Consider the following 27,913-nt stretch of genomic DNA (forward strand, 5'->3'; position numbering starts at 1 on the left):
AATCGCCATGCTTTATACTAGGTGCATGGCGATAAGCCGTGGGATGCACTTTATCTGATAGCAATCAGTTCAAGAGCAGTGAAGTAAACCTACCTACTTAATTGAAACAGATGGCATTAATTTAATGCTGTCTTAAAACTATAAATATTGAATTACTCTGCGAGATATTCATCTGTATAAGACAGGGCTGCCCAACGTACTGGACGCGGGCTGCATCCAGCCCTCGACATCATTTTGTGCAGCCCGCGAAAAGTCTCAAGATTATTTCCATATTAGGCCAATTGAATGTTTTACAAACATGCTTCAATTTAAACCTCTCAGGATAGATGGTCCGTATTGACCCAGCTTAACAGTATAAAATCAAGGATTTAGAAAGAGGTACACATTTTTAGCAAAATTCTGTAATAGACCTTTAAAAGCCAGACATCCCAATCATTTGAAAAATATTATTAATTTTATTAAATTTATTTAGTTAACATCTAAACAGATAACACTGAATCAACATTTTCACGCCACAATACTCGGTTCGCGGCCTCGGTTCTGCCCCACGCTCGCCAAATCGATACGCACTTGATCCGCCCACCTAGCTCGCTGTGCTCCACGCTTTGTTGTACCAACCAGATCCGAAGCGAACACCATCTTTGCAGGATTGCTGTCTAACATTCTTGCATCATGCTCTGCCCATCGTATCCTTCCGGTTTTGGCCACCTTCTGGACACCGGCAAAGATCGTCCTAAAAACCCGGGGTTCGATGAATCCAAGTGCTTGCAGGTCTTCCTCGAGCATCGTCCGCGCTTCATGCCTGTAGAGGACTACCGGTCCTATCAGCGTTGTGTACATGGTAGGAAATGCGCCGTTGGGGTAAAACGCGCCACCCTTGTTTTAAACGAACGACGTGCTTTGGGACGCTGTTTTTCACCCGAGATAATGGAAAATGTATTAAAATGCTTCTCTACATATATTGTTAAGTGTTTTCTTGGCAAAAATCGTGAAAAACTCGAAAAAACGTTTTTCGCTGATTTCGTTGTAATTTTGTGTTGTTTTCTAGGCCATTTTTCAGGTCGATAAACAACAAAACTTTTGAAACTATCACCGATCCCATAGTTTTTATTCCATGCGAAAAAAGTGTTGAATTTATCCTTAAAAAGCGTATTGAAGGACTTAAGCTTTAATCAACTCGTAGGGCAAAACGGCCACTTCTATTTCATAACACCAAAACAGCCGTTTGAATTCAAATTCCAGCAAACGTAATGCCAAGCTATAGTTACGTGCCAATTTGAACCTTACAAATGCACATTTTTCCAATCAGCATGTATACTATAATCGAACAATAACATCTGATCAAACGCCCTTATGTATGCAACGTATTTGCAAGCATGATTGCGCATGCGTGCGCGCGAAAGACTAACGCCGAGATCAGGTGGCGCGTTTTACCCCGCAAAAAATAAAAATGCAGATAAGCAAGCATTTTATAAAAATTGATTTATAAACTCCAGAAAAAATCAAATGATAGAAAACATGTTTGTCTATGAGATAATGAATAAAAAAAGGCTTATAATAATGTTCTTCATAGCTAAAAACGCTTCCTTCCTTAGGGGGCGCGTTTTACCCCCGGTTACCCTACACCCGCACAAAATGTAGGGTAACTGGGGGTAAAACGCGCCCCTAAGGAAGGAAGCGTTATTAGCTATGAAGAACATTATTATAAGCCTTTTTTTTATTCATTATCTCATAAACAAACATGTTTTCTATCAAATAGTAGAAACAGCCATCCATTTGATTTTGTCTGGAGTTTATAAATCAATTTTTATAAAATGCTTGCTTATCTGCATTTTCATTTTTTGCGGGGTAAAACGCGCCACCTGATCTCGGCGTTAGTCATTCGCGCGCACGCATGCGCAATCATGCTTGCAAATACGTTGCATACATAAGGGCGTTTGATCAGATGTTATTGTTTGATTATAGTATACATGCTGATTGGAAAAATGTGCATTTGTAAGGTTCAAATTGGCACGTAACTACAGCTTGGCATTACGTTTGCTGGAATTTGAATTCAAACGGCTGTTTTGGTGTTATGAAATAGGAGTGGCCGTTTTGCCCCACGAGTTGATTAAAGTTTAGGTCCTTCAATACGCTTTTTAAGGATAAATTCAACACTTTTTTCGCATGGAATAAAAACTATGGGAGTGCACAAATCGATTCTCGGTGATAGTTTCAAAAGTTTTGTTGTTTATCGACCTGAAAAATGGCCTAGAAAATAACACAAAATTACAACGAAAACAGCGAAAAACGTTTTTTTCGAGTTTTTTACGATTTTTGCCAAGAAAACACTTAAAAATATATGCAGAGAAGCATTTTAATACATTTTCCATTATCTCGGGTGAAAAACAGCGTCCCAAAGCACGTCGTTCGTTTGAAACAAGGGTGGCGTGTTTTACCCCAACGGCGCATTTAACACCCAGTTCCCCTACATCTTTTCCGATCGCAGCTTCTTCGGAGGCCGACTTCCACTGTTGATGCGCTTCCGTATTTCACGTCTAACTTTATTATTATAATATCAGCCATCAGCACCGTCGACCACCTCGAACGTATCCCCATCTATCATAGCACTGCTACCTAGGCGAGCCCAGTCGCGCTCGGCTCCACATACTATGTATGTTGTCTTGGACGCATTTACCACCAGTCCAGTTTTCGCTGCCACCTTTTCAAATATTCGGCCAACAATGTCCAATGTCCATATCATCCACGAAGCAAACAAATTGACTGAATCTTGTAAAAATTGTACCCGGCTGAATCTTGTAAAAATATATGCCGCCTTGAAATCGATGAAAAAGTGATGCGTTGGAACCAGATATTCACGACATTTTTGAATGAATTTGCCGTACAGCAAAGATCTGGTCCGTTGTCGATCGGTCGTCAACGAAGCCGTCTTGATAAACTTCTCACGAACTGGTTTACAGGTGACAGATGACGGAAGATGTTCTGTGATAATACGTTGTAGGCCTCAGTTAGGCCTTAGAATGGTGATTGCTTGAATGCAGATGGGGCATAAGGTATATGGACCTTTTGTCATAGATTCAGGGCATATTACCCCTTCCTTCATTGGGATTAGGCAGCAGTGGAATAAAAGTCAGAGTTATACTTAATGACGATATTAAGGTGATTATAAAACGAAGCCAAACTTTGAATTTTCAAGTGCACAAGACGAGAGAAGCTGACAACAGTTCGCGTTGAAAACCAATCATAATAATTGCTTGCTGGTGGTGACCAATGGGATAGATTTTCAACGCGGAGCGCTGTTTGGTTCTCAAGTCTTGTGCTCTTGAAAAATTGAGGTGTGGCTTCGTTATATAATCACCTTAAAAAGGATTTATTAACTTTAATGATGCGCACACAACGAGTTCACTTTTCAGATTGGAAATGGCGCACATTGCATACACTGATAAAAATCCACACGTTTGATCCGTGTGTTCAAAATTATGGATCGATTCATGAACGTCTATATTGATTTGTTGTGATTTTCTTACAAACTTCGTGTGTGTTTCTCATTCAATTCTTTAGTTTTGCTTCATGGACTGATTCATCAACCTACAACATGAATTGCAAAGCTTTCCAGATAAGTTCCTTAAAGCGAAGTAGGCCGTCACTGAAATTTGTACGCACCGTTGATGATTATTGCTAATTCATCTTACGATTTCGAACCAAAGAAAATCAGTTGGTTTTACACTGACACAGCTGAAAAATTATCAGCATTCTCTATGTATGTTGGAGCGTGCAGTGATACTTTTTCAAGTCAATATAAACTATCAAGAATGAGTTTTATCACTTTGAAAGTGCACGGAGCAAAGTCATCATTGCTGGCAAAACGAATGACGGGCTACTTCGCCTTAAGCCCTCCATTTCAAATTCGTATGCGTCAACCTATGGGTGCATAGATCATCACCCAAAACGGATTCAGTGTGTTTAACTTATGGTTATCTTGTGTCATGATCATAATGTTCAAGTTGGTCGATTTGAAATCGATAAGCTTGCTGTCGATTTCCGTGTTCCAATTTCTAAATTATTAGTGATCAACCCATAGCGAATTAAATTGCGGTCGGACCTCGTGTCGAACGACAGTCATCATCACGTTCCACAGAGAAGAAGCAAATTCTAAAGCTGGAAGTGTTAGAGAAAAATTTGTGGATTCGTTTTTCTTTCTATTAGTGAAGATGTCCGTGTGAAAATGAGGAGTTCATTCTAATTTTCCATAAATAAAATGCATTACTTCCAGCGTTGAATATAATGTATGGTGTTAGAGAAAAATCGGATTCCACTAACAGATTTTCCTAGCTTTCAGCATCGAATAAAATGAAATATGCTAATCCCGGGCTTCCCAAATTATGGATTTGCGGCGCTCCGCTTGTTGCTGACTCACTTGTTTGAAAAACAAACAACATTCAAGTGAGCTTGCGACAAGCAGAGGAGCCTCGATACCATATTTTGGGGAGCAAGATTTCTTCTATCCAATTTCTTCATTCAGTCTGATGACATTAATGTTCTATCACACATGACTATCTAAAGCCACTGCATTTCGAATTCAATAAGCAAATCAGTTGGTTTTCATGATTTAATATTTAGACATTCATGTTTGTTTCTCATGACAACCTAATGTTGAAACACATGTAATTACACCGTGAAGTCAATGACGAAATCCGTATGGCTACCACACTCAAGTCATGTGGTTTTCGTCATTGCGCAAATTTATGAGTACATCTACACGACCTTGACGTGTAGATTTTTCTCAGTGTAGCCAGCAGATTAAAATTAGACAAATCTAGGACAGGACGTGACAGCACAACTAAGACTGCCCCGTTGTTTTCAGCCGATAACCTTGACGATACAATTGCCAGTGTTACCAGTATCCTTCTTGAGCAAATCTTATGAACAAATTTAAATATCAATGCGGATAATTTGATTGTTTCTGGCACGTTTTTACTTTACTTTACGTTATTTACTGCAATAGAGGATGTTATATTTTTTAAAAATCAGGTTGAAATTCAGAACCCGCGATATTTTTAGAGAAAAATGACACAAAATCGATTATATTGGTCTAAATTAGGTATTTTTGATATGTTTTAGTATTGTATAAACACATGCTTTGAACTTAATATCGTATATGAATAGATTTGAAACAAAATGCTTCCATGAAAAATTTCCAAACTTTTAATGCAAACTTTTATCCATGAACTAGCAACACGGCCGGGCTAGCAACAAAGTGCCCTGTTGCAATCCAGCTCAACGATGTGAAAGTAGACTTTTGCCAAAACGACCAATGAGAAGTGGGTCTTTTTTGAGAGGCAATTGGTTTCGTTTTTGTACTTTGACCTGTCACGTCTTGTCTTAGAGACAAATAACATAACACTGCGGAACCCGTTTTTGTCTCCAGCACCAAAATACCACCACTTAATTAAGGGTTGCTGAATCCATTGCCGTTTTCAGAAATATCATAGCACGTCTAGTTTTTGAGATATTGACTGTTGAAAACGCAAAAAATGACTATTTCAGCCAACTTGCTTGCAAGTTTGTCAGCTTGTAAGGTAATATATTGGCTTAATTTGCCACATAATTCAAACTTTATATGTATAACAATACTTATCATCAAAATTTGTAATACTTTCGATGCGGAAAAGTTGTTTTTTGATGGTTTAGAGAATTGTTGTATTTTGCCATATAGAAGAAACGAAGAATTTTGTATGGAAACTGCAAGCATGTTGAAAAAATCGGTTTAATCGAAATTTAATCGCGCGTTTTCAATCAAATTATGTCTGAAATGAAAGTTCAAGTTCTATTTTGCATGTTTGGTGGATTAGATAATAAAAAAGTTTGATAAATTGTACTTTAAATTTCATGTAAACATTAATAAAACCAGTGTTTTATACAACTTTGGCGACCTGTAGCTAAAAATTGTGACGTGCTGGAACATTTCTGAGAATGGCACCAGATTAAGCAACCCCAAATTTACTAGAGACACATAATTTGATCCTTGAGACACGTAAAAATGTCATTTTTGTTACGCTGTGTAAATGATTAGGCTGGCACAAAATGTTTATATTAGGAGTTCGTTGATGATGCCCAGTGGTTTTGTCAATATATCTGCCACCATCTCGTTGGTCGAACAGTATTCCAAGCTTGTCCACGTACAACTCCTTCACGTAGTGCTGCTTGGTCTCTATGTGTGCTTGAGCGACGGGTAGACCTCTCCGAATCAACGGACTTTATGCAACTTTGGTTGTCCTCTCGAATATTGACTGGACCACTTTGTTGCACACCAAGATCCTTTAACAGAGACAACAACCACACCAGCTCTTGACTTGCCTCACTTAACGACACGTATTCGGATTCCATGGATGATAGCGTCACACAATTTTGTCTACGACTCACCCACGAAACCGCTCCACCTGCATAGTGGAATACGAATCCTGTTGTTTATTTTCAGGTTCCAACATCTCCAGCCCAATTGGCATCACAGTAGCCAATCAGACCGTCATTGCTACCGAATTTCAATCTCCAGTCCTTCGTAGTCTTCAGGTAGCGAACTACCCTTTTCGCCGCCACCCAGTCTGCTTCTGTTGGAGCGCTTACCTTCCGACCAAGTATCGCAACACATGCCACCACATCTGGTCTAGCACACACAGCTATGTATAGCAGCGCGCCAACCAAACTCCTGTAGGCTGTTGTGTCCGATAGCAACGGACTTTTATCCTCCATCCGGATATAACCGGTTTCCATTGGCGATATGACACTTTTTGCTTCACGGAGGCCAAATTTCTCCGACACTTTTTCAATATAATTTTCTAATTTTATCAACATACACAAGCAGATAAACACTTCCCATTCACAACTTCGGTATACAAGCAGGAGTCTGCTGCACTCGGTTGAAATCCCATTTCACGCAAAACACTATCCAGACGACGATTCCAAAACCTGGCCGACTGCTTCAGGCCATAAATGCTACGCTTCAATCGACGCACCATGTGCTCTTTCCCAATAACTTCGTAACCAGGTGGTTGCCTCATAAACAACTCCTCATCTAGTTTGCCGTACAAGTAGGCGGTTTTCACGTTGAAGTGCTTGAACGTCACTTTTCTGCTACTCGCCAAAGCTAGAAGAGCTCGAAGAGTTGTGTACCTGGTCACCGGAGCAAAAATTTCATCAGAATCTTCCCCATACTTCTGGGAGTACCCTTGGGCTACCAGCCGGGCCTTGTACTTGGCCACTTCATCAGCCGCAGGTCTTCGTCAAAGTGCTGCTTCCACCTTTCGATCACCTCACGCTCATCCGTCAAAATGCTCCCATCCTTATCCCCACATCTCGGCTCGCGGCATGAAGCCGTTGCGGGATGCTTTGAGCTTCTGATAGAACTTACTTGATTCTTGAGACCGGTACAGCTGTGCTATCTCCGTCTCCGTCCGTTTTTTCTCCCATAAGACGGAGGCTGCTGTTGCCGTTTCCGTCTATAATGCCCAGTCCCTTGTTGCAGCATGACCGCCCACGCTGCATTATTCTCCTCTAGAATCTGCCTACAGTCCTCGCCGATCCAATCGTTCCGTTGACTCCGTCCCACGTACTCGACGTTGTTGATGGCTGCTTTCACTGTTCTCCAGCAGCCTTCAAGAAGGGCTTCATCCAGCTCACCCTCTACCGGTAATGCAGCCTTGAGGTACTGCGCGTATGCAGTTGCGACATCCGGTTGCTCGAGCCACTCTAGATCATACCGGGGTGGCCGTCTGTACTGTACGTTGTTAACGACGGAGAGTTTTGGGCGCAGTTTAACCGTCACCAAATAGTGTTCAGAGTCGATGTTAGCGCCACGATTGATCCTGGCGTCGATAATGTCGGATAAATACCATCCATCAATCACAACGTGGTCGATTTGTGATTCTGTCTGTTGTGGTGATCTCCAGGTGGACCAGTATAGAAGGCTGTGCTTGAAGTAGTTGCTACGAATGGCCATATTCTTGGAGGTTGCAAAATCTATTATTCGTAAGCCGTTCTCGTTCGTCAGCTGGTGGGCGCTGAATTTTCCAATAGTCGGGACCTCCTCCTTCTGGCCAACCTGAGCATTTAGATTTCCTATGATGATTTTGACGTCGTGGCTTAGGCAGCTGTCGTACTCGCGTTCGAGCTGCGCGTAAAAAGCGTCTTTATCATCATCAGTGCTTCCGGAGTGAGGGCTGTGCACATTTATTATGCTGAAGTTGAAGAACCCGCCTTTGATCCTCAACTTGCACATTTACTCATTGATCGGCCAGCACCCGATCACGCGCCTCTGCATATCACCCATCACTATAAAAGCTGTTCCCAGCTCGGGTGTGTTGCCGCAACTCTGGTAGATGGTATGGTTACCTCTAAACGTTCGCACCATTGATCCCTTCCAACACACTTTCTGCAACGTTACGATGTCGAATCGGCGGTCCTTCAGCACGTCGGCGAGTATACGCGTGTGCTCCCGATGAAGTTGAGAGATTTACAGTTCCACGTACCGAGCTTCCAATCGCTAGTCCCTTTACGTCGCTGTGGTCTTCGCCGATTGTCCCGGTTCGTATTCTCTCGTTGATTATTCGTTGCTTGATTTTTACGTCTGGCTTTCAGGGCCAACTCCCTAGATTTGCGGAGGACCATTCCCCCTATATGTTCGGAGGGCCATAGTGCACAGTTTGGCTTAGAGTCCTTCTCTGGCACTCGTACGATAATCAGCCACCCCTGACATGGGGAACAGACGCTGTTGTAAGCCGCTCCTAACATGGAGTACAGACGCTCCAGATTTACAGAAGCAAATGCCCAACACTTATTTCCTGAAATTGCGATGCAAGGTCCGTAACCGCATGGCGTTTCTATATATGCAGAAATCGCTAAAAGCAAATTCAGAATATATTTTTCGTCAGAGCACTAAACTATTTCTCGAGATTGGAAAGTATTTTGAAAATATTTTTAGTGCTAGTTGTACAAAATGATGGTGAATACCAATCCTAATGCTACGTATTTATGACTACTCTTTTGATTTATTAGTTATTTTCGGTATTTGCTTTTCGTAAAAAACAAAAAAAACGAATTTATTGATGCTACGTTTCTAGTGTTTATTCTTTCATCCTTTTACTAAAATCAAGCTTGCCTTTTGTTCAGTATCGCAGTACGTTAGCTACAGCAGCCTCGGAAGGAATGGCAGGAATTGCACTCATGAGAGCAGCTACCGTACAGCAGTACGTAAATCCACGCGCAAAGTTCCCGTAGTTTGCATTGCCCCATCCGTACGTGCTGCACACATCTTGACATAGCATCTCCCCTGCCGGCATGCTCGTTCGGAATGGATCGTTGTTGGTGATCAGAGCGATACCCGAATTGGTATTCGGTGATTTGATGATCTTCCAGTACCATTTCGGAGCCTGGATACCGCCTGCTTCCAATGTGATGGGAATCTGCTGCCCGTTGACGTGTGGTAAGGTCATGACGTCGTGACAGCCGTTGAATATCAACACGTCTTCTTGCAATCGTCCGGCGATGTTACGAGCAGCACCCTCCACAGTTAACCAGTTTCCGGCGTTGACAACCTTTGAAGAGTTTCAATTAAGGAGCTCATACTGTAGGAACAATCTGGGGATATGTACTAACCTGCCATTGAGGGGCTACATTAACGTAGAAATAGGTAGCCCATTGCCACGAGCGGAAGATACCATCAGCATCGGGAGAAAGATGGCCACGTGACATATACGAACTCGTGGTGATGAATCGATCTGCTTGCGCTTGTGAACCCAACAACACAGCAAGACGAGTAGCTTGAGAAGCCGTAGTGTACGAGGAAGCTGGACTGACATGCGATGCAGTTCCAGCTACCTTGAACGATGGACGATAGGACTCCTGGATAGCATCTAGAAACAATCAAACTTATTGAAAACCACTGATCAAACTACTAAGTAACCAAACTTACGATTGATTGCTCGACCCGGAATTATGTGCCTGGTGTAGATAACGGATGCAGTATTAACATTGTAACACGATTGAATGTATGTAACCAATTGACTGCTAGGGTTGAGGAATCCGATGTTCCTCAGCTGCCCAGCTCCGCCACCGCAAGAGGTACTTGTGATTTGGATTTCTCCAGTGATTCTTTGTGAGCAAGTCAATGCAGCTGAGCTAACCGGAATTCCACCAATGGTGAACGAAGTTCCAGATTGGCATGTGAGGGATGCTGTGCTAACACCAACTAAAAGTACATTAGTTTTATAATTAGTTCGACCGTTACTCCTATGAATTCGGTAGAATACGTACACCCAGTGAGAGTTCCACTCTGGCAAGATATGGTGGTAGTCTCGCCAGAATTCCAGAACAGGGAAGGTCCATCGGGTGACCATAGCTGAGTCGCCGTACGGAAGAAAACTGGTTCAGGGGATACGAGGTTCGTTCTGAGGTTGACCGTGCATTCTGGAAAGGTATACAATATCCATTATCTTCAAATTTTATTTTTCACTCGTGTTAAATACCCACAGCCCCAACCTGGAAAGAAATCCATAAGTTCCAAATTCAAAGGATTGCCTCGACCACCAGTTTTCTTACCAATCGCATACCATATTATACTTGACATTTTTTAAGAAAACTCTTTTTTGAACTCATGTTTGTCTAATAATCGGCGGTACGTTTAATTTTTCGCAGGTAGGGGGACTGGGAGTAATATGCCCATGTTAAGAAGTTGATTCCAAATTCATTCTCCTAGAGGGATTTAAAAAATCAACTTAAATTACAAGCAACTTCCAGTATGTTAAGGTGAAGAGTAATCGAAGCCAAAGTTCAAATTTTCAAGAGCACGGATCTGGAGAACGATACATCCGTTTGAGCTGAAAACCTAATCGATTGGTCACCACCAGCTAGTGATTAATCGATTAAGTTTTCAGCATAAACGGATGTTTGGTTCTTCAGATCCGTGCTCTTGAAAATTTGAAGTTTGGCTTCGATTCATCTTCACCTTAATGATTAAACAAAATACAGCCCTACCGTTCTATCGTCGTGTATATCAAAAGCCAAATACAATTATGAGGATCCTACGACAGATTTCTGAGATAATCATAAAAATGTGTGATTTTTGACGAAAATGCACAATGGGGTGCTTAGGAATTTTAGTTTCGTAAATAAACCACATGTTGCCAACAATAAAACATAATATTTTTGGTCAATAAGTTCAATGTTTTCATTAAATTCCATAGGTTATGTTCAATCTTAATTAGATAATACATCAATGTTATTGAAATTGGAACTCCTGCAAGTGCAAACCATTTTATTTCAACTGCTAAATCTTTCATAGTTTTTAATCCTATTTGGGAACTATCAATACATCGTAAAATTGTCTTGAAATGATTTTTGTACTGTGTAACAGGATCATAACCTATATGCTAGCAGTTTACGAATCCTAGAAGCTGTGCAGAGAAAATTCATGAAAAACCTATCATATAAGGATGATTCCAACAAACTTTTAGTTTAATATGGTAAATGGCCAATTTGCCCTGTAAATCAAAACTACACTAAACAACGTATTTGTATGCAACACCCAGACACATGTGTAGTGGTTACAGCCTGAATGTTGGATTATTTGCTAGAATAGGTTATGCGTGTATGGAATTAGAACGAGAATTAGAACGAGCAGTTTGAACACCCCTAGCCGAAAGTGCGTGTAAACAGGTCGAAAGGCAAAGAACTAAACGAAGCTTTGTGTCGGCTGGAAATTAAAGCAATCGTGTGAGATCGGAAGATGCGAACACAGAGCTCAAAGCTGCGCTTCGTGTGACGAGTTGAATGTCGAAGCAGAAAGCTCCGAGATTGAATCGAAACGAAATTCGTTCCACTGGTTCGCGGGCTTCATTTGAGACGAAGGAAAGCATTCGGGGCCCAGATAGCCGTAGCGGTAAACGCGCAGCTATTCAGCAAGATCAAGCTAAGGGTCATGGGTTTGAATCCCACTGGTCGAGGATCTTTTCGGGTTGGAAATTTTCTCGACTTCCCAGGGCATAGAGTATCTTCGTACCTGCCACACGATATACGCATGCAAAAATGGTCAATTGGCACAGTAAGCTCTCAGTTAATAACTGTGGAAGTGCTCATAAGAACACTAAGCTGAGAAGCAGGCTCTGTCCCAGTGGGGACGTAATGCCAGAAAGAAGAAGAAGAAAGCATTCTGTTAACCATCGTTGTAGCGATCAGATGCAAATCTTAAAATGGCATCTTTCGTTTACTACAATGGTCGGAAAAATACTGAAGAAAAGTATTCCACTATGGAGCGGGAATCTGGTCCTTACCCAAAGAATGGTGGGGGAGTTCTCATTGCAATATCTTCGAAATTCAATTCAGAATTAATTGTTTCATCAAAACATAAAGAGTTTGAACACGTATGGGTGAAAGCACATATCGCCGGTGAAACACATATATTTGCTTCTGTGTATTTTCCGCCAGACCATGCTTGCAAATTATCATATGAAATTTTCTTTCAAACCGCAGAAGAAATTTTGTCGCAGTTATCTCCAGAATTCAAAGTGCATATCTATGGCGATTTTAATCAGCGTAATGCTGATTTTTTTCGTGATTCCTAAAACGAAAATGTTCTGCTGCCGGTTGTTGGTGAAAACGAATCATTACAACTTATTTTTGAAAGAGCTGCATTTTTAGGTTTAAATCAAATCAATCATGTGAAAAACCGACATAACTGTTATTTGGACTTCTTATTCTCATACATAATGGAAGATTTCTGTGTGAATGAATCTCTTTCTCCACTATGGAAAAATGAAGCATTTCATACAACTATCGAGTACTCATTTTTTGTTCATAATCATCATAATTCCGACTACTATGACTTTGAGAATTTCTTTGATTATAAAAACGCCAATTATAACGGAATCAGAAAGAAATTAAATAGAATAGATTGGCAATCCGTTTTGAAAAATCAGGAAGATTTAGAGTATGCAGTTACGGGTTTTTATTCAATTTTGTCGGGAATCATTCAGATGGAAGTTCCACTCTTGCGGAGACGTCGTAGGAATGGGTCAAAAAATCCTGTCTGGATTAATAAGCAAATAAAAAAATTGAAAAATCGTAAGCAAAAGGCTCATAAAATTTACAGACAACAAAACACTCAAGAAAGTTTAGAAAATTATTTGTATATTGTCAACCAACTTAATCAAGCCATATCCACTGCACTTGAAGAGTACAACACAAAAATTGAAAATGATTTAAAATCTTGCCCTAGGAATTTCTTCAATTATGTTAAAACTAAGATGAAGTCTAACAACTTTCCATCTATAATGACATTGGATAATAAAGTAGCAGATAATCAAAATGACATTTACAATCTCTTTGCTGATTTTTTCCAAGAGACTTATACAAACTTCTTGTTATATCTGTGAATTCGACCTAAACGCCGATTCCTGTGGTCTGAGTATTCATTTCATTGTGAGTGCCTTTTGGGCTATCGAATAGTATACAGGAATAAATGAGTTTAGTTTTGACTCGAGCCTTAAGCTACAAACAACGGTGTTCTATATTTGATATCCGAAACGCAATACATTTCAACTGTCGACGAGGTGAAGGATTTTTTTTACGTCGCGTGTGATATAACTAAACAAATTGAAAAGTTAGTAAAATATTTATGTGGTGAATCGAACGCTTTAAAATAAAAGCATAATTCCACTCAAATCACCATTTATGTGGTAAAAAAAAAAAAAAAAAGAAAAAAGGCTTCTGCTAAGACAAGTGAAGTGAAAAGCCATTTTGAAGAGGCAATTATTACAATTGTGACAAAAGGCTATTCCCACGATAGATAATAGAAGATCATTGACCTCACAACTGAGGGTGAATAATTGATCTAAAGGTGGTTTAATTAAGCAAGATAAATAAATTCAACAACAAAGTGATAGCTATATTACTTTATTGCACCTGAATACCAAGTATGATATATGCGCTACATGTGATCGGCTGAGCTATAGGCAAGAGCGCTGATAGTAAGAAAAAAAAATAATTCGAGCAGTTCCATTTAGTGAGCTCCAGCTAAGATTTGAGTATACGGAGGTGTATGATTTCCCGTATTGAGTGATAAAAAAAAATAGAAAATAAAATTGAGTAGTTACCGAAGTTCATATCCAGAGATTCTTCAGTACAGTGAGTGTCAACGAGCAGCCGAGAGAGCGAGCGTAACAACCGACAACAGAGTCTTCTCTTAGAGTCATAGATAAACTACAACCACAACAGCACATACACTGGTGAGAGAGCTGATTTGTCTCAGCTAAACAAGTGTGAGAGGTAAAACAACAAACAATCGGTGAGTCGTCGTATTGCTACCGTTCTTCTATTGATTTTACTTTTATTTTGATTCCTCATTCGTATCCATCCGTCTTGTAGATATGACTACTGCAAACCTGGTCGGTGTTATTGAACCATATGTTGTTGGTAATTCCTTTACAGAATATGCCGAACGTTTTGATGAGTTTTTTGAATTTAATCAAATTGATGATAATAGAAAAAGATCTACTTTTTGTACCCTAAGTGGTCCGGCAATTTACTCGGAAATCAAACTTTTGTTTCCGGGTCAAAAAGTAAAAGAATTAACCTATACTGAAATAATTCAGAAGTTGAAATCACGTTACGATAAAGTAGATTCGGATGTGATTCAGTGTTTTAAATTCAACACGCGGGTTCAAAGGGCAGATGAAACCACTGAAAGTTTCATTCTTGACCTTAAACTGCAAGCATCTTTGTGTGATTTTGGCACTTACAAAGATAAAGCAATAAGAGATCGAATTTTAGTAGGCGTTTACGATAAAAATTTACAAAAGCAACTTCTTAAAGAGGAAAAACTTACACTAGCAGATGCAGAACGTATAATTACGAATTATGAACTTGCCAATACACGTACGGCTGCTATCAACACCGAAAGTCAGCAAGTAGCTTCTGTTAGGCAGCGACTTGGTCGAAGGGCGACCTTTGATCAAAATAGACACAATAATTATTACAACCGAAGAGATCGAAGCCGCAGCAGAAGCACGAGCTTTCAAAGAAGAGTCAGGTTTAGTGAAGATGGAAGAAGGAATGATCAATACGCCAATTATTATTGTAATGGTTGCGGTATGAAAGGTCATATTAAGCGCCAATGCCGCAACACTGGAGGCTTAAATACAAGAGTACACAATGCAAGCAAGGTTCAAAGCGTTGTTGTTCCTCCTGCAGGTGTTGAGTATAGCCTGAAACAAGCGATGAATCGATTGAAGATGCAGATGAGTGACGATTCTGGTGATGATTCCTCAGGTGAATATATGTGTATGAATGTAACGTCTATTAATAAAGTAAGTGAACCTTGCCTGGTAAAAGTTACTATAGAGGAAAAATCAGTGCTTATGGAAATTGATTGTGGGTCTGCTGTCTCTGTCATGGGAATTAGAACTTTCATTGAATTATTCAATACACCTCTCCGCAAGAGTAACAGAAAACTCGTCGTTGTAGATGGAGGAGACTTAAAAGTTTTTGGAGAAACTAAAGTTCTTGTGTGTTTTCATAACAGAACAGAATACGTATCTCTGGTTGTTATTGATAATAGTGAATCTGGCTGTCAACATCGTTTTACTCCCTTATTAGGTCGAGAGTGGTTAGATGTTTTTTTGCCAGAATGGAGATATACGTTCCAAAAACCAAATAATGTATACAATATTACAACCAACGACCAAGCTTCCTGTATGAGCGATATTGAAAACAAATTTGCTAATGTTTTTAAAAAAGATTTTTCATCCCCGATTGTTGGTTATGAGGCTGAGCTGGTACTAAAAGACGAGCAACCAATATTCAAACGTGCGTATGAAGTACCATATAGATTACGAGAAAGAGTTTGCGAATATTTAGATAAATTAGAAAATGAGAATGTAATCACTCCTATCAAAACCAGTGAAAGCATCACCTGTAATCGTTTTGATTAAAAAAAATAATCAGATCCGATTAGTGGTAGACTGTAAAGTTTCACTTAACAAAGTGATTATACCGAACACATACCCATTGCCAGTTGCACAAGATCTTTTTGCCCGCTTGTCTGGATGTAAGGTATTTTGTGCCCTTCAAGGTGCCTACACACAATTATCACTTTCAAAAAAATCTAGAAAATTCATGGTTATCAATACAATAAAAGGGCTTTATACGTACAACCGCTTGCCTCAGGGAGCTTCTTCGAGCGCTGCAATTTTTCAGCAAATAATGGAGCAAATATTGTTGGGGATTGAAAATGTAACAGTTTATTTAGATGATGTATTGATAGCTGGAAAAGATCTGGAAGACTGTAAGAAAAAGTTGCAAATAGTTTTGGAAAGACTATCAGCAGCAAATGTTAAAGTAAATTGGGAAAAGTGTAAGTTTTTTGTCTCCAATCTCCCTTATCTGGGTCATATAGTTACAGACAAAGGGTTGCTACCTAGCCCAGATAAATTAGAGACAATAAGAGCGGCTAAAGTTCCATCCAATACTACAGAGCTGAAAGCATATTTGGGTCTAGTAAATTACTATGGAAAATTTGTACCTCATTTGTCTACAAAGCTGAGTGAGTTGTACAATCTTTTGCGAAAAAATGTAAATTATGTGTGGACTAATACTTGTCAAAGAGCTTTTGAGAATAGCAAACATGAACTAGTTAATGCCGATCTTTTAGAATATTTTGACCCAAAGAAACCATTAGTGGTGGTTTCCGACGCTTGCAATTATGGTTTGGGAGGGGTTCTTGCACATGTGATCGATGAAGTCGAGAAACCAATATGTTTTACATCCTTTTCCTTAAACGAAGCTCAAAATAAATACCCAATTTTACACTTAGAGGCTTTAGCACTTGTATGTAGTATCAAGAAATTTCATAAGTTTGTCTATGGCCAGAAATTTGTAGTCTATACTGACCACAAACCATTGGTAGGAATATTTGGCAAAGCTGGAGGGAATTCTATTTATGTTACTCGGCTACAGAGATACGTGTTAGAGCTGTCGATATACGATTTTGAGATAGTATATCGACCTTCCACAAAAATGGGAAACGCTGATTTCTGTTCACGTTTTCCTTTGCAGCAGAATGTTCCCTTGGAGTGCGACGTAGAATACGTCAAGAGTCTCAACCTTACCCATGAATTACCCATGATTTTTTCAAAAATTGCCTGCGAAACAGCAAATGATGAGTTTTTGGTCAAATTAATGTCTTTCCTGCAGAATGGTTGGCCAGAGAAGATTGATAAAACATTTTTGAATATTCATACGAACCAGCACGATCTTGAAATAGTAGAAGGATGTGTAATGTTTCAGGATCGTGTAGTTATTCCGTTTAAATTGAGAAAACAAATACTTAGTATCTTACATGTTAATCATTCCGGTGTAATTAAAATGAAGCAACTTGCGAGACGAACAGTCTACTGGCCTGGAATTAATACAGATATAGAGAACTTTGTGAAAGATTGTGATACCTGTACAAAAATGTCTGTAGTACCAAAGCCTAGCTCAACCACAGAGTGGATACCAACGACGAGACCATTTAGCAGATTACACGCAGATTTCTTTAATTTTGAACAAAAAGTGTTCCTTCTTATAGTGGATAGCCATTCGAAATGGCTGGAAATTGAATGGATGAGGAATGGAACAGACGCTTCAAGAGTTATTAGGAGATTCACAAAAATGTTTTCTTGTTTTGGATTACCGGACGTGGTAGTTACCGACGGCGGTCCACCTTTTAATTCCACCTTATTTGTGTCGTTCCTTGAGAAGCAAGGTATAAAAGTGTTAAAAAGTCCACCTTACAACCCATCTAGCAATGGTCAGGCAGAGCGGATGGTAAGGCTTGTTAAGGACGTTTTCAAAAATTTTTTGCTTGAACCAGAGGTGCGAAATTGGAACACAGAGGATCAGATTGACTACTTTTTAATTAACTACCGAAACACTTGTGTGACGAAAGATGGATCTTTTCCATCCGAGAAAATATACAGCTATAAACCAAAGATGTTGATAGATCTTATCAATCCTAAAAAGCATTATTCAAGACAGCTTGTAGAAAGTCCCTCTAGTTACAAAGACCACCAAGGAACACTAACAACTTCAACGCAGACATTAGTTAAGAATGATCCATTTGACAGTTTAATGTCTGGAGATAAAGTGTGGTTGAAGAACAATCATGTGAATCGTGTAGAAAAATGGATAGAGGCAAAATTCGTAAGACGACTTTCCATCAATGTTTTCCAGGTGGCAATTGGAAACGTAACTTCAAACGCGCATTGCAACCAACTGAAGATACCGAGGATTAAATCGCCCACCATGAACGTAATGGTCCCAGTTACCTCACATAAGAGGAGCCGGGTGGTAACGGTGGCGGAGGAAGATACTCCAACAACATCAGCTTCGTTTCAAACTAATGAACCGAATTCGAAACCAATAATCGATCCAGCTGTAATTCTCCCTACGCTCCGAAGATCAACCAGGACAAAAAAGCAAAAAATTAATGATGATTTTATATATTCTTGAGCTCGATTAAGAAAATGCATGAATTATTTATTGTTTTGTTTTTAGCCTATTTGAATTAATTTCTGTTGAACTTAAAATGTAAATTATAATTTAAAGTATGAATTTTCTGTGTATAGCTTGTAGAATAATCTTAAGGGAAAAGAATTGTTATATCTGTGAATTCGACCTAAACGCCGATTCCTGTGGTCTGAGTATTCATTTCATTGTGAGTGCCTTTTGGGCTATCGAATAGTATACAGGAATAAATGAGTTTAGTTTTGACTCGAGCCTTAAGCTACAAACAACGGTGTTCTATATTTGATATCCGAAACGCAATACATTTCACTTCTCGGATAATGACCGTGATTTTGAACACTTTTCAAGTTTTCTTGATTTTACAACAGATGTCGGCGTTAGTCAAATACGGGTACAAGATATTATAACAGGACTGAAGAATTTAGATTCCACCAAAGAATCAGGACCTGACGGAATCCCACCTGCTTTACTGAAAAACTTAGCCAATGAATTTACAACACCATTATTTTGGCTGTTCAACATGTCACTTGAAAAGGGCAGATTTCCAAAAGAATGGAAAAGGTCATTTCTTATACCCATTTACAAGTCTGGTAAAATATCTGATATCCGAAATTATCGTGGAATTGCTATTATTTCATCCATTCCAAAACTATTTGAATCAATCATTAATAAAAAAAGTATTTAGCCAAATAAAACATAGAATAACGAATGTACAACATGGTTTCTTTAATGGTCGTTCTACTACAACAAACCTTTTGGAATTTGTTAATTACACTTTAAATGCAATGGATAGATGTAACCACGTCGAATCACTTTACACCGACTTTAGTAAAGCATTTGACAGATTAGATATTCCTATGTTGATTTTCAAGCTAAATGAAATGGGAATTGCAATGAAACTCCTCAACTGGATTCGTATTTAACAGATTGAACGTATTTAACAGATCGCCAAACAAACAAATAGTAAGATTTGAGGGAAAACTATCTAAACCTGTTCATGTTACATCAGGAGTTCCCCAAGGTTCACATTTAGGCCCATTGTTATTCATATTGTTTGTTAATGATATTTCATATGTGATAAAACATGTTAAAATTCTTATTTATGCTGACGATATGAAACTTTTTATGGAAATCAATAGCAAAAAAGAGAGCGACATTTATCTGAATGAAATAAGTATATTTGATAAATGGTGTAGTAAAAGCTTACTTAAATTAAACGTCAAAAAATATAATCTAATCACATATAGCAGAAAACGTAATACACCATAAATTACTGTATTTTAAAAAAATCAATACGTTCAAAGGTGCGATAAGATTAGAGATTTAGGTGTTATATTAGATTCTAAACTTACATTTACTGACCATTATAATACTATTGTCCATAAAGCAACCAATATGTTAAGCTTTATTAAGCGTTTTAGCTTCAATTTTCGGGATCCATATACGATTAAAACCTTGTACATTGCTTATGTAAGATCAGTTTTAGAATATTGTAGTATTGTGTGGTCCCCACATATGAAAACACATGAGGATAGAATCGAATCAGTACAGAAGCAATTTCTTTTATATGCCTTACGCAAATTAGGCTGGACAACGTTTCCACTGCCATCATACGAGGCTCGATGCATGCTTATTGACATCCAAACTTTAAAGGAGCGTCGCGAATTAGCCATGATTTCATTTGTCAATGATTAGTATCGCATCGTATTGATTCCACCAATCTCTTATCTAGTTTGAATTTCTACACGCTCGCCAGACAGTTGAGGAATCGGAATCTGTTCGCATCAAACAATCACAGACAAACAGACGTAACAGCTAAAACAATTATCAATTTAAAACATAGTCACGTGAACATTTACGCCCAATGCTAAAAATACCTCATTTGGCCAACCGTAAACTAGGTGGCGGTAGTGAGCAAACGTCAAACTGTAACAAAAGTGATGCGAGAGCCACGAGTGGCCCGTCGGCCAAGTACCAAATATTAGAATTGGGCGTTATTCTGCTGTACGATGAAAATAATTAGAGTGTTACGTCTGTTTGTCTGTGAAACAATCATCGAACTAATTATGCCAAATTCGGCCCAAAAATAAAATGATGTCTCTTTATAACTAGCATTACACAGAAATTGATTTGACCATGTCGCGAACGAAGCTTAGGCAATATTTTAATTCCCTTAGATATAATACAACATAGTATTAAGCAAACATGTAGTCCACAATTGATTGACGAAATAAATAAATAAATAAAATAAATTAATAAATTTAACGCACACTCTATAGCCAATGTGTTTAGTGCCCGACGAGGCCGTGCAGATTCTCAAAAAGAGCTCGAAAATGACAAAATATTATTATTATATACAATGGGATTACCACTTAAAAGATCAATGACTTCAACACTATTTCTAAAAAAGAATCATTCCTTTTTCCAAACATTTTACCAGTGGGATCGAACGAGTTTTGCAACAGTATCAAGAAAAATCCCATATTCACTTTAATACGTTGATACCAAGATTTTCTTATCTTTTAATGATATTTACTTCAGGGAACAAGCCCGAAATATTTTGGAATATATTACGGCATAAATCGAAAGAGTTTAGTAACTAGAAAAAAAGTAGAAACTTAATCCCTTAACACCCCTCTTATCTTCAAAAAATGACTTTTTCCATAAAAATATCTGGAGCCGTAATCTAGATGAATTTTTCAAAGGTTTTTGTCTGCGTCACGATCTCAATTAAATATACCTACCTTCTTCGTTACTCACATATTTTTCTTAATATTGTTTCATAGTTTTGTAGTTAAATGTATTAAGCCACTAAAATTCGAACAAAAATGTTTTGAAAGCGTTTCACACTCCACAATACTTAATTTTAATAGACATCCCCTATAACGTAATGCAGCTCACAATCCTCCGAACAAATCACGCATTTCAGATGACTGATATATCGACTTTTGACGTTTTTATGACTTGTCAAACTTGATTGAGAAGTTCAATTCATCAAAACCCCACGTGTTATTAACACCCCATTTTACGGTACTTTAGCAAAATTGATCATCAAATCAAGAACTATATGCTGCATGTCTACATAACTCAACAAACTGCCACTAGGAGCCAAACTTATAGGGGAAAGTGGGGCAGTTTGGCCACCTTAAGAAAAAGTCGATAAACGTGCTAAAAATATTATGCAAACCTTGGATGTTTGCGTGATTTCCAATAATTCTTAGATCAATACACTAGATCTGTATGATTTCCGTTGTCTAATAAAAATCCCGAATAAATGAGAGATTTTTCAAAATTTGTCGATGGGGTGAAATGAGCACCCTATGTTTGATTGTAAATTTATCTCATAAAATCTAAAAAAAAAATTCACTACACGTTAAAGTTATAAGTATTTATAAACACTCCGTGCAAAAAGATTAAATTTTGAAAAACATTCTAACAGTCGAATTTCATCATTCTAAAATGATGAAAATTGAAAGAGCCATTCGGGGCAAGTTTTTCCGAACTTCATTTATTTCTTTTTTTTTTTTTTGAGTTTAGAACACTGACTTGTAGCATGTCTGTATGTCTACCTACATCAAGTGATGGTCATTACACTACCCTATGACTCTGGTACCTTTTACTTGTTGGTACCTACTGGATTTCTGAGCTATAAATACGGGCTGCTGTATGCGCAGAAGAGATAGACTTTCCGGATTGTGGACAGATTAACATATCATTTTATTTTTCATTTGCAGGATATAAAAGTCTGTTGCTTTTTTTTCGTCAGCTTTGGGGTTGCATGTTATTTCAGATGAAATTTCAAGAATTTATGCAGTTTTCAAGGGGTGCTCATTCCACCCGACCGCCCGACTACCCCTATATCTCAAGTTTGAGTTATGTTAGAAGTTAGTGTCTTTGGCACAGTTGTTCATTTGTTAAAAAGCCACACATTGCTTATTCAGTTGGTTCCTTATTGTGCCAGTAGGAGGTGCTAGTAAACATTGACAATTAAAAATTCATATATTTCAGGATGCAAATCAAATAGCAGGCTGGTGTTTCAGTTAAGTTGCTATAGTATAGTAGCCTCTCATGCCAAGGACCTGGGATCGAATCCCGTCCCCGAGGAGTTAAGAGGAAAATAACCATCATCGTTTTACAAATTTTCAAAACCAGTTTATTTGCTCAAAATCGAAACAATGCTCAAGAAAATCTATCATTGCATTGCTCTTGCTATCTGAAATATGATGATATATTTTCCTAAAGATTGATATAAAATTGAATGAAAAAACTGGTTTTTGATTATTGCTAATGATTGAATGATGGGTTCTTGAGCCTTAATCATCAATGTTAACTTCCTTTTCCCGATCAGCCTAGATAGCCGTGTAGTGTCGGTAGCGGTTGTTTCAATTGGCTAAGAATTAACACTACGGACTACCTGTTCCGGTGGTAAAAATCCACCTCACAGCTGAACCCTAATTCCTACGGCATTAACCTTCCTTAGTCCCTAACAAAAAGTTACAAATTGTGACTTAGGGTCGTTTTCGACCCGAAACTTCAATCAGCTCGCAAAAATCAGTGTGTTGACCGAATTTAGTTCTGTTGGGCTTAAATGAAGGGCACACATGTCGAGTTTCAGAAACCCTCCCGGAGATCCGGATTTGGTCCCTGTGGCCACCGGGAACCTGCTACATATGAAAAATGTCCCTTTAGAGACCCTTACTTTGATGACCTGTAGTTTCGTAACTAAACAAGTAATCTGAACCGTCCTCATATTGACGTGGACTGTGAATAGAGATTCACTTAGTTATTCATACCCGGTTCCGGAAACCCGGAACCCTGGAAAAGTAAGTTTCCATCGCAGTTCTGTTCATGCGGAACCGGTTCCTAGAGTCCCGGGAGGTTGGCCACCTGGACGATTCAATGAAATTACTCAGTTTTGAACCCCAAAACCAATTGAATTGTGTCCAATTCTTTACGATTTTTTATGTTTGGATGTATTTTGCCAAAAGAATGAATGGATGGTTATTCTGGTCCTTTTGGAGCACCGGAATGGCCACCGGGAAACCCGTAATATTGGACCACAAAGTTTTATCACCAAAAGTAGGCATGCGACGGCTCAATCTTCATGATTTTGAATCCCTGTAAATCTGTTAGTTCAATTATTGTTGAATGACCACGTTGGTTCTTCTGGCCCACCGAGATAACCCAGGAATGGCCACCGGAGATGCCCGTATTGTCACAATTTGTAACTTTTTTGAGGAAGCTCCCCTAGGGGTCATTCAAAACTTTTGTTTTTGCAAAAACAAAATTTCCCACAAAAAAATAATTGTCAGAAAGTTTCAAATTGCTAGGTTATTTCAATCAAAAGTTACATTGATTTGAATTTTGAAATGGGTCGAAAAAGACCCAAGGTCCTTACTAAGGTTAAGCTTACCGTGCCTAAGAATGAATGGTTAGGGAGGTCTAAATAAAACCTTACCGCAAACGGAGCCTGTAGAGTATCAGGGCGCCTTCTACAGTATTGTGCCCTTCTTGGGCTACTCGGAGCAATGGTGCAGGTAACCTAGTGTTTGTCCGAGATAATCGAGAGAGGGTGTCCGAAATTTAATGTATTTGCGAAGACCTGCTCTTTTGAATAACTTGCTTTTACGCAGTTCAGCAGTCTGCCAAGGAAGCCGCGAAACTCTATGCACTCTTTTTGGGACGTGCCTGTCAATGAAGTATGCTAAGATGTTTGAGAAGGTTACAGCAACAGTATTAACTTCGCTACGATCCAAAACATTTTCCCAGTCAATGCTAGTCAACACTTCCGCAATGCTATGGTAATCGGCCTTCTGGAAATTATAGTACACAATTGCTGGACGATCATTGCCATTGACGGGGAGGGTTCTGTCGACGGAAATAATCAATGGAGGGAGATGAGCGACATCTTTAACTAGTGGCCAAGGGACCTCCGAAATGAAGGGTACCGTAAAATGGGGTGATGTTGATCACTTTTGAGCGATTCTGTTCTACAATTCCTAGTAGGATGCATGTATTTTCATCCAAATATTTTTAAAACCTGTACTGGTTGGATGTTTATCGAATTATACAAACGAAATTTTTACGAATTGTTATCATAATAACAAAAACATTTTTTAGAAATTAAAAGTGGAATTTTTGATTCCGGGGTGAAGTTGATCAATTACTATGACACGTTTCCTAAAATAAAGAGAAATGCTATTTACTAAATTTGGGATCACTGATGCCGAATCAAGTCTCAAAAAACTTACAACTTGTTGATAAATCCGTCAATTTTAGAATTGAATGTTGTGAAATCCGGAATACACCAAATAAAACGCCTAAAGGTATGCAATTTTTTTTGAAATTAGCAACTCGCTCACAATAAGAACATTTTTATCTTTGAAAATGATTTTTTATCCTCAATGCAAATATAAAACTGGGTTCACAGAACATATATGGAATGTACGAAACAGTTTATTTAAATGGTGTCTTTATATAGCCTAGGCAATAGTCGAATGTTTAGGGTAGAAACCTTCAACAGTTCATCGAACATTTCCTTAAAAATCTGTTTTTCCATGGTATAATTTTCTTGAACGACGAACCGAATTTAGAAACATCAAGAGCAGCTATCAGGTAATACGATATGACATAACTTGTGATAATTGAAAACGGATAATAGCTCTCTTGGCAGTTCATACATGTGGGTACGGGAATGATCAACTTCTCCCCACTGATCAACTACACCCCGAATTACGGTACTGATGAAGCAAAGATCCAAGCTTCGTCCGTTCTCATTGACTACGTGATTCTGGAAGAGCATAGCGGCACTGTAGCTGTCCAAGAGACCTGATGCACAACCGTGGATTACGGAGCGTTCAGGGTCCGGATAGAAGAAATTCGGTAGGTTGAAGTCGCCTAAAACGAGGACCTTATCCACAAGCAGGAAGCAGTTTCCATTACAGTACACAGTTCGAACGAAACGTGTGAATTTCTGAGACATATGATGCACATAATTGGAGCGTGGATTATCATGGATATTTACATAATATGTCATGTAAACTTCGATTATATGTCATGTAATGCAGCAGGATTCTGAATGGGTACATGACATATAACACATTTTTACATGATTTCAGACTTAAATTTACAGGACGTCATGTTTACATTGCATAAATGAAGTTTACATGACGTGTAATCTTCATTATTTTTAACTGTGTATGAAACTGATCGACAGTGAGTATCGTAGACAGCATTGTCCCGAGTCAGATAGGGTGCGATATAGGCTAGGGGAAGTGGTTCATCTAGTGTGAATTTATAGCAGAGAAAAAGTAGATTTTGTATGACAATTGACAGGAAAATGAATGACAAGTTCATCCACTTCTCCTGGCCTATAGAGCGTGCGGTGGGGCCGAGCGCAACACGGCTCGCCTAGGTAGCAGTGTTACTATAGACGGTGATACGTTCGAGGTGGTCGACGAGTTCGTCTACCTTGAAGCCTTGCTGACGGCTGACAATAACGTTAGCCGTGAAATACGGAGGCGCATCATCAGTGGAATTCGGGCCTACTATGGCCTCCCCAAGAAGCTGCGGTCAAAAAAGATTCACACCCGCACCAAATGTACCATGTACAAAACGCTCATAACGCCGATAGTCCTCTACGGCCATGAAACGTGGACGATACTCGAGGAGGACTTGCAAGCGCTTGGAGTGTTCGAACGTCGGGTGCTTAGAACGATCTTTGGCGGTGTACAGGAAAGCGGTGTGTGGCGGCGAAGGATGAGCTACGAGCTCGCTCAACTCTACGGCGAACCCAGTATCCAGAAGGTGGTCAAATGCCCGACAGCAACCCTGCAAAGATGGTATTAGCGTCGGATCCGGTTGGTACAAGAAGATGTGGAGCGCAGCGAGCCAGGTGGACGGATCAAGTGTGTATCAATTTGGCGAGCGTGGGGCAGAACCGAAGATGGAGAGATGCGGTCACGAACCGAGTATTGTGGCGTGAAATTGTTGATTCAGTGTCCTTGTCATCTTTAGTGCTCTCCGGAGTGAGGGCTATGCACGTTTGTGATGCTGAAGTTGAAGAAACGGCCTGTGATCCTCAACTTGCACAATCTTTCGTTCATCGGCCACCACCGGATCACGCGCCTTTGAATATCACCCATCACTATAAAAGCTGTTCCCAGCTCACGTTTGTTGCCGCAGCTCTGGTAGATGGTACAATTACCTCTAAACGTTTGCACCATCGAACCTGCAGCGCCACGATGCTGAAACCGCGGATCTTCAGTACATCGGAGAGTATGCGTGTGTTTTCGATGAAGATGAGAAATTTGCAGTTCCACGTACCGAGTTTCAAATCGCTAGTCTATTTCCGTCGCTGTGGTCTTTGCCGATTGTTCTGCTCCATATTCTCTCGTTGACGTTACTGTGCTCTTGGCGAACTCAAATTGAAGAACTGAATTCAGTCAACTCTGTAAGCCTTGTATGGGTATTTGGTCATTCTTCCATCGATTGAAATGAATTGGCTGATGTGCTAGCTCGCGATGGAGCATCACATGACTTCATTGGCCCTGAACCAGCTATTCCAATTTCGAAGTGTTCTGTGAAGCTTCTGATCAATTCTTGGGCGCGGCGCGACTTAGCAAAGCAATACTGGATTAGTTTGGAGTCTCTACAGGAGTTGTAACATTACGGGGACGAAATGTTAATCATATCGTTGAGCCAGTTCACCAAAACATCTGACTATTGCCTTATTAATCAATGCATTGATACAGCGCTGGAAAGATTTCGCCTATCAATGAGCTTGAAGTGATCCTTGATACTGAACTCCGTTAAAAAAAAAAACACATTACACCGAGATTACACCAATGCAATGCTCGAATTTCTTCGACCTACTACACTACGTTTAAGATATCCACTCACTTAAATCACTCGACTGTGCCTTAGTTCACATTTAGTTCAGCATTTTTAAAAGTCCAAAGGCGTTTGATCATTCAATTGTTAAGACATTGTCATCTGCTTTCAATACATGCTCTGAGAACATGGAAACACTTGATACATTAAAGTAGTAACTGGACTGATAACTCACTTCCGATGTAAAACAAGAATAAACTTCGGTTTTACAAAGCACTCTACACTAGATATCAAATCAAAAGACACTTACGCCCCCAAACTAGCTCCAAAGCTACCGCGAGCACGAATAAACTTCCGATCCTGATCATTGTAACCGAAATTTCAGGGTTACCGAACTCTACTAACGGTCCACGTTGCCGGTGGGGTACATTTTATAGCAATACCCATATCTTTCCAGATTCGCATCTCGTCTTATCGAACATTTAGACAAGGTGATACGAAGAGCGGGACACTTGTATTCCCCAGT

General features: G+C 39.3%; 1 protein-coding gene across 1 annotated transcript; it reads right to left on the reverse strand.

Annotated features, from left to right (window-relative positions):
• Positions 1 to 9,094: 9,094 nt before the first annotated feature.
• LOC5571175 lies at positions 9,095 to 27,807 on the reverse strand. Its single transcript, XM_001653429.2, has 5 exons — positions 27,698 to 27,807; positions 10,309 to 10,461; positions 9,968 to 10,243; positions 9,652 to 9,908; positions 9,095 to 9,590 (listed from the first exon to the last, which is right to left on the reverse strand). The coding sequence occupies exons 1-5, from the start codon at positions 27,753 to 27,755 to the stop codon at positions 9,162 to 9,164; spliced, it is 1,173 nt and encodes a 390-aa protein (XP_001653479.2). The 5' UTR covers positions 27,756 to 27,807; the 3' UTR covers positions 9,095 to 9,161.
• Positions 27,808 to 27,913: the final 106 nt, after the last annotated feature.

This window comes from Aedes aegypti, chromosome 3, assembly GCF_002204515.2.
Source record: "Aedes aegypti strain LVP_AGWG chromosome 3, AaegL5.0 Primary Assembly, whole genome shotgun sequence".
Lineage (NCBI taxonomy): Eukaryota > Metazoa > Arthropoda > Insecta > Diptera > Culicidae > Aedes > Aedes aegypti.

Coding starts and splice junctions, on each gene's coding strand:
- LOC5571175 (XM_001653429.2), bottom strand. CDS start 27,755: ATGATCAGGATCGGAAGTTTATTCGTGCTCGCGGTAGCTTTGGAGCTA. Junction 10,462..27,697: donor TTTGGAGCTAGTTTGGGGGC/GTAAGTGTCTTT, acceptor ATACCTTTCCAG/AATGCACGGTCAACCTCAGA. Junction 9,909..9,967: donor TCCGGGTCGAGCAATCAATC/GTAAGTTTGGTT, acceptor GATTGTTTCTAG/ATGCTATCCAGGAGTCCTAT.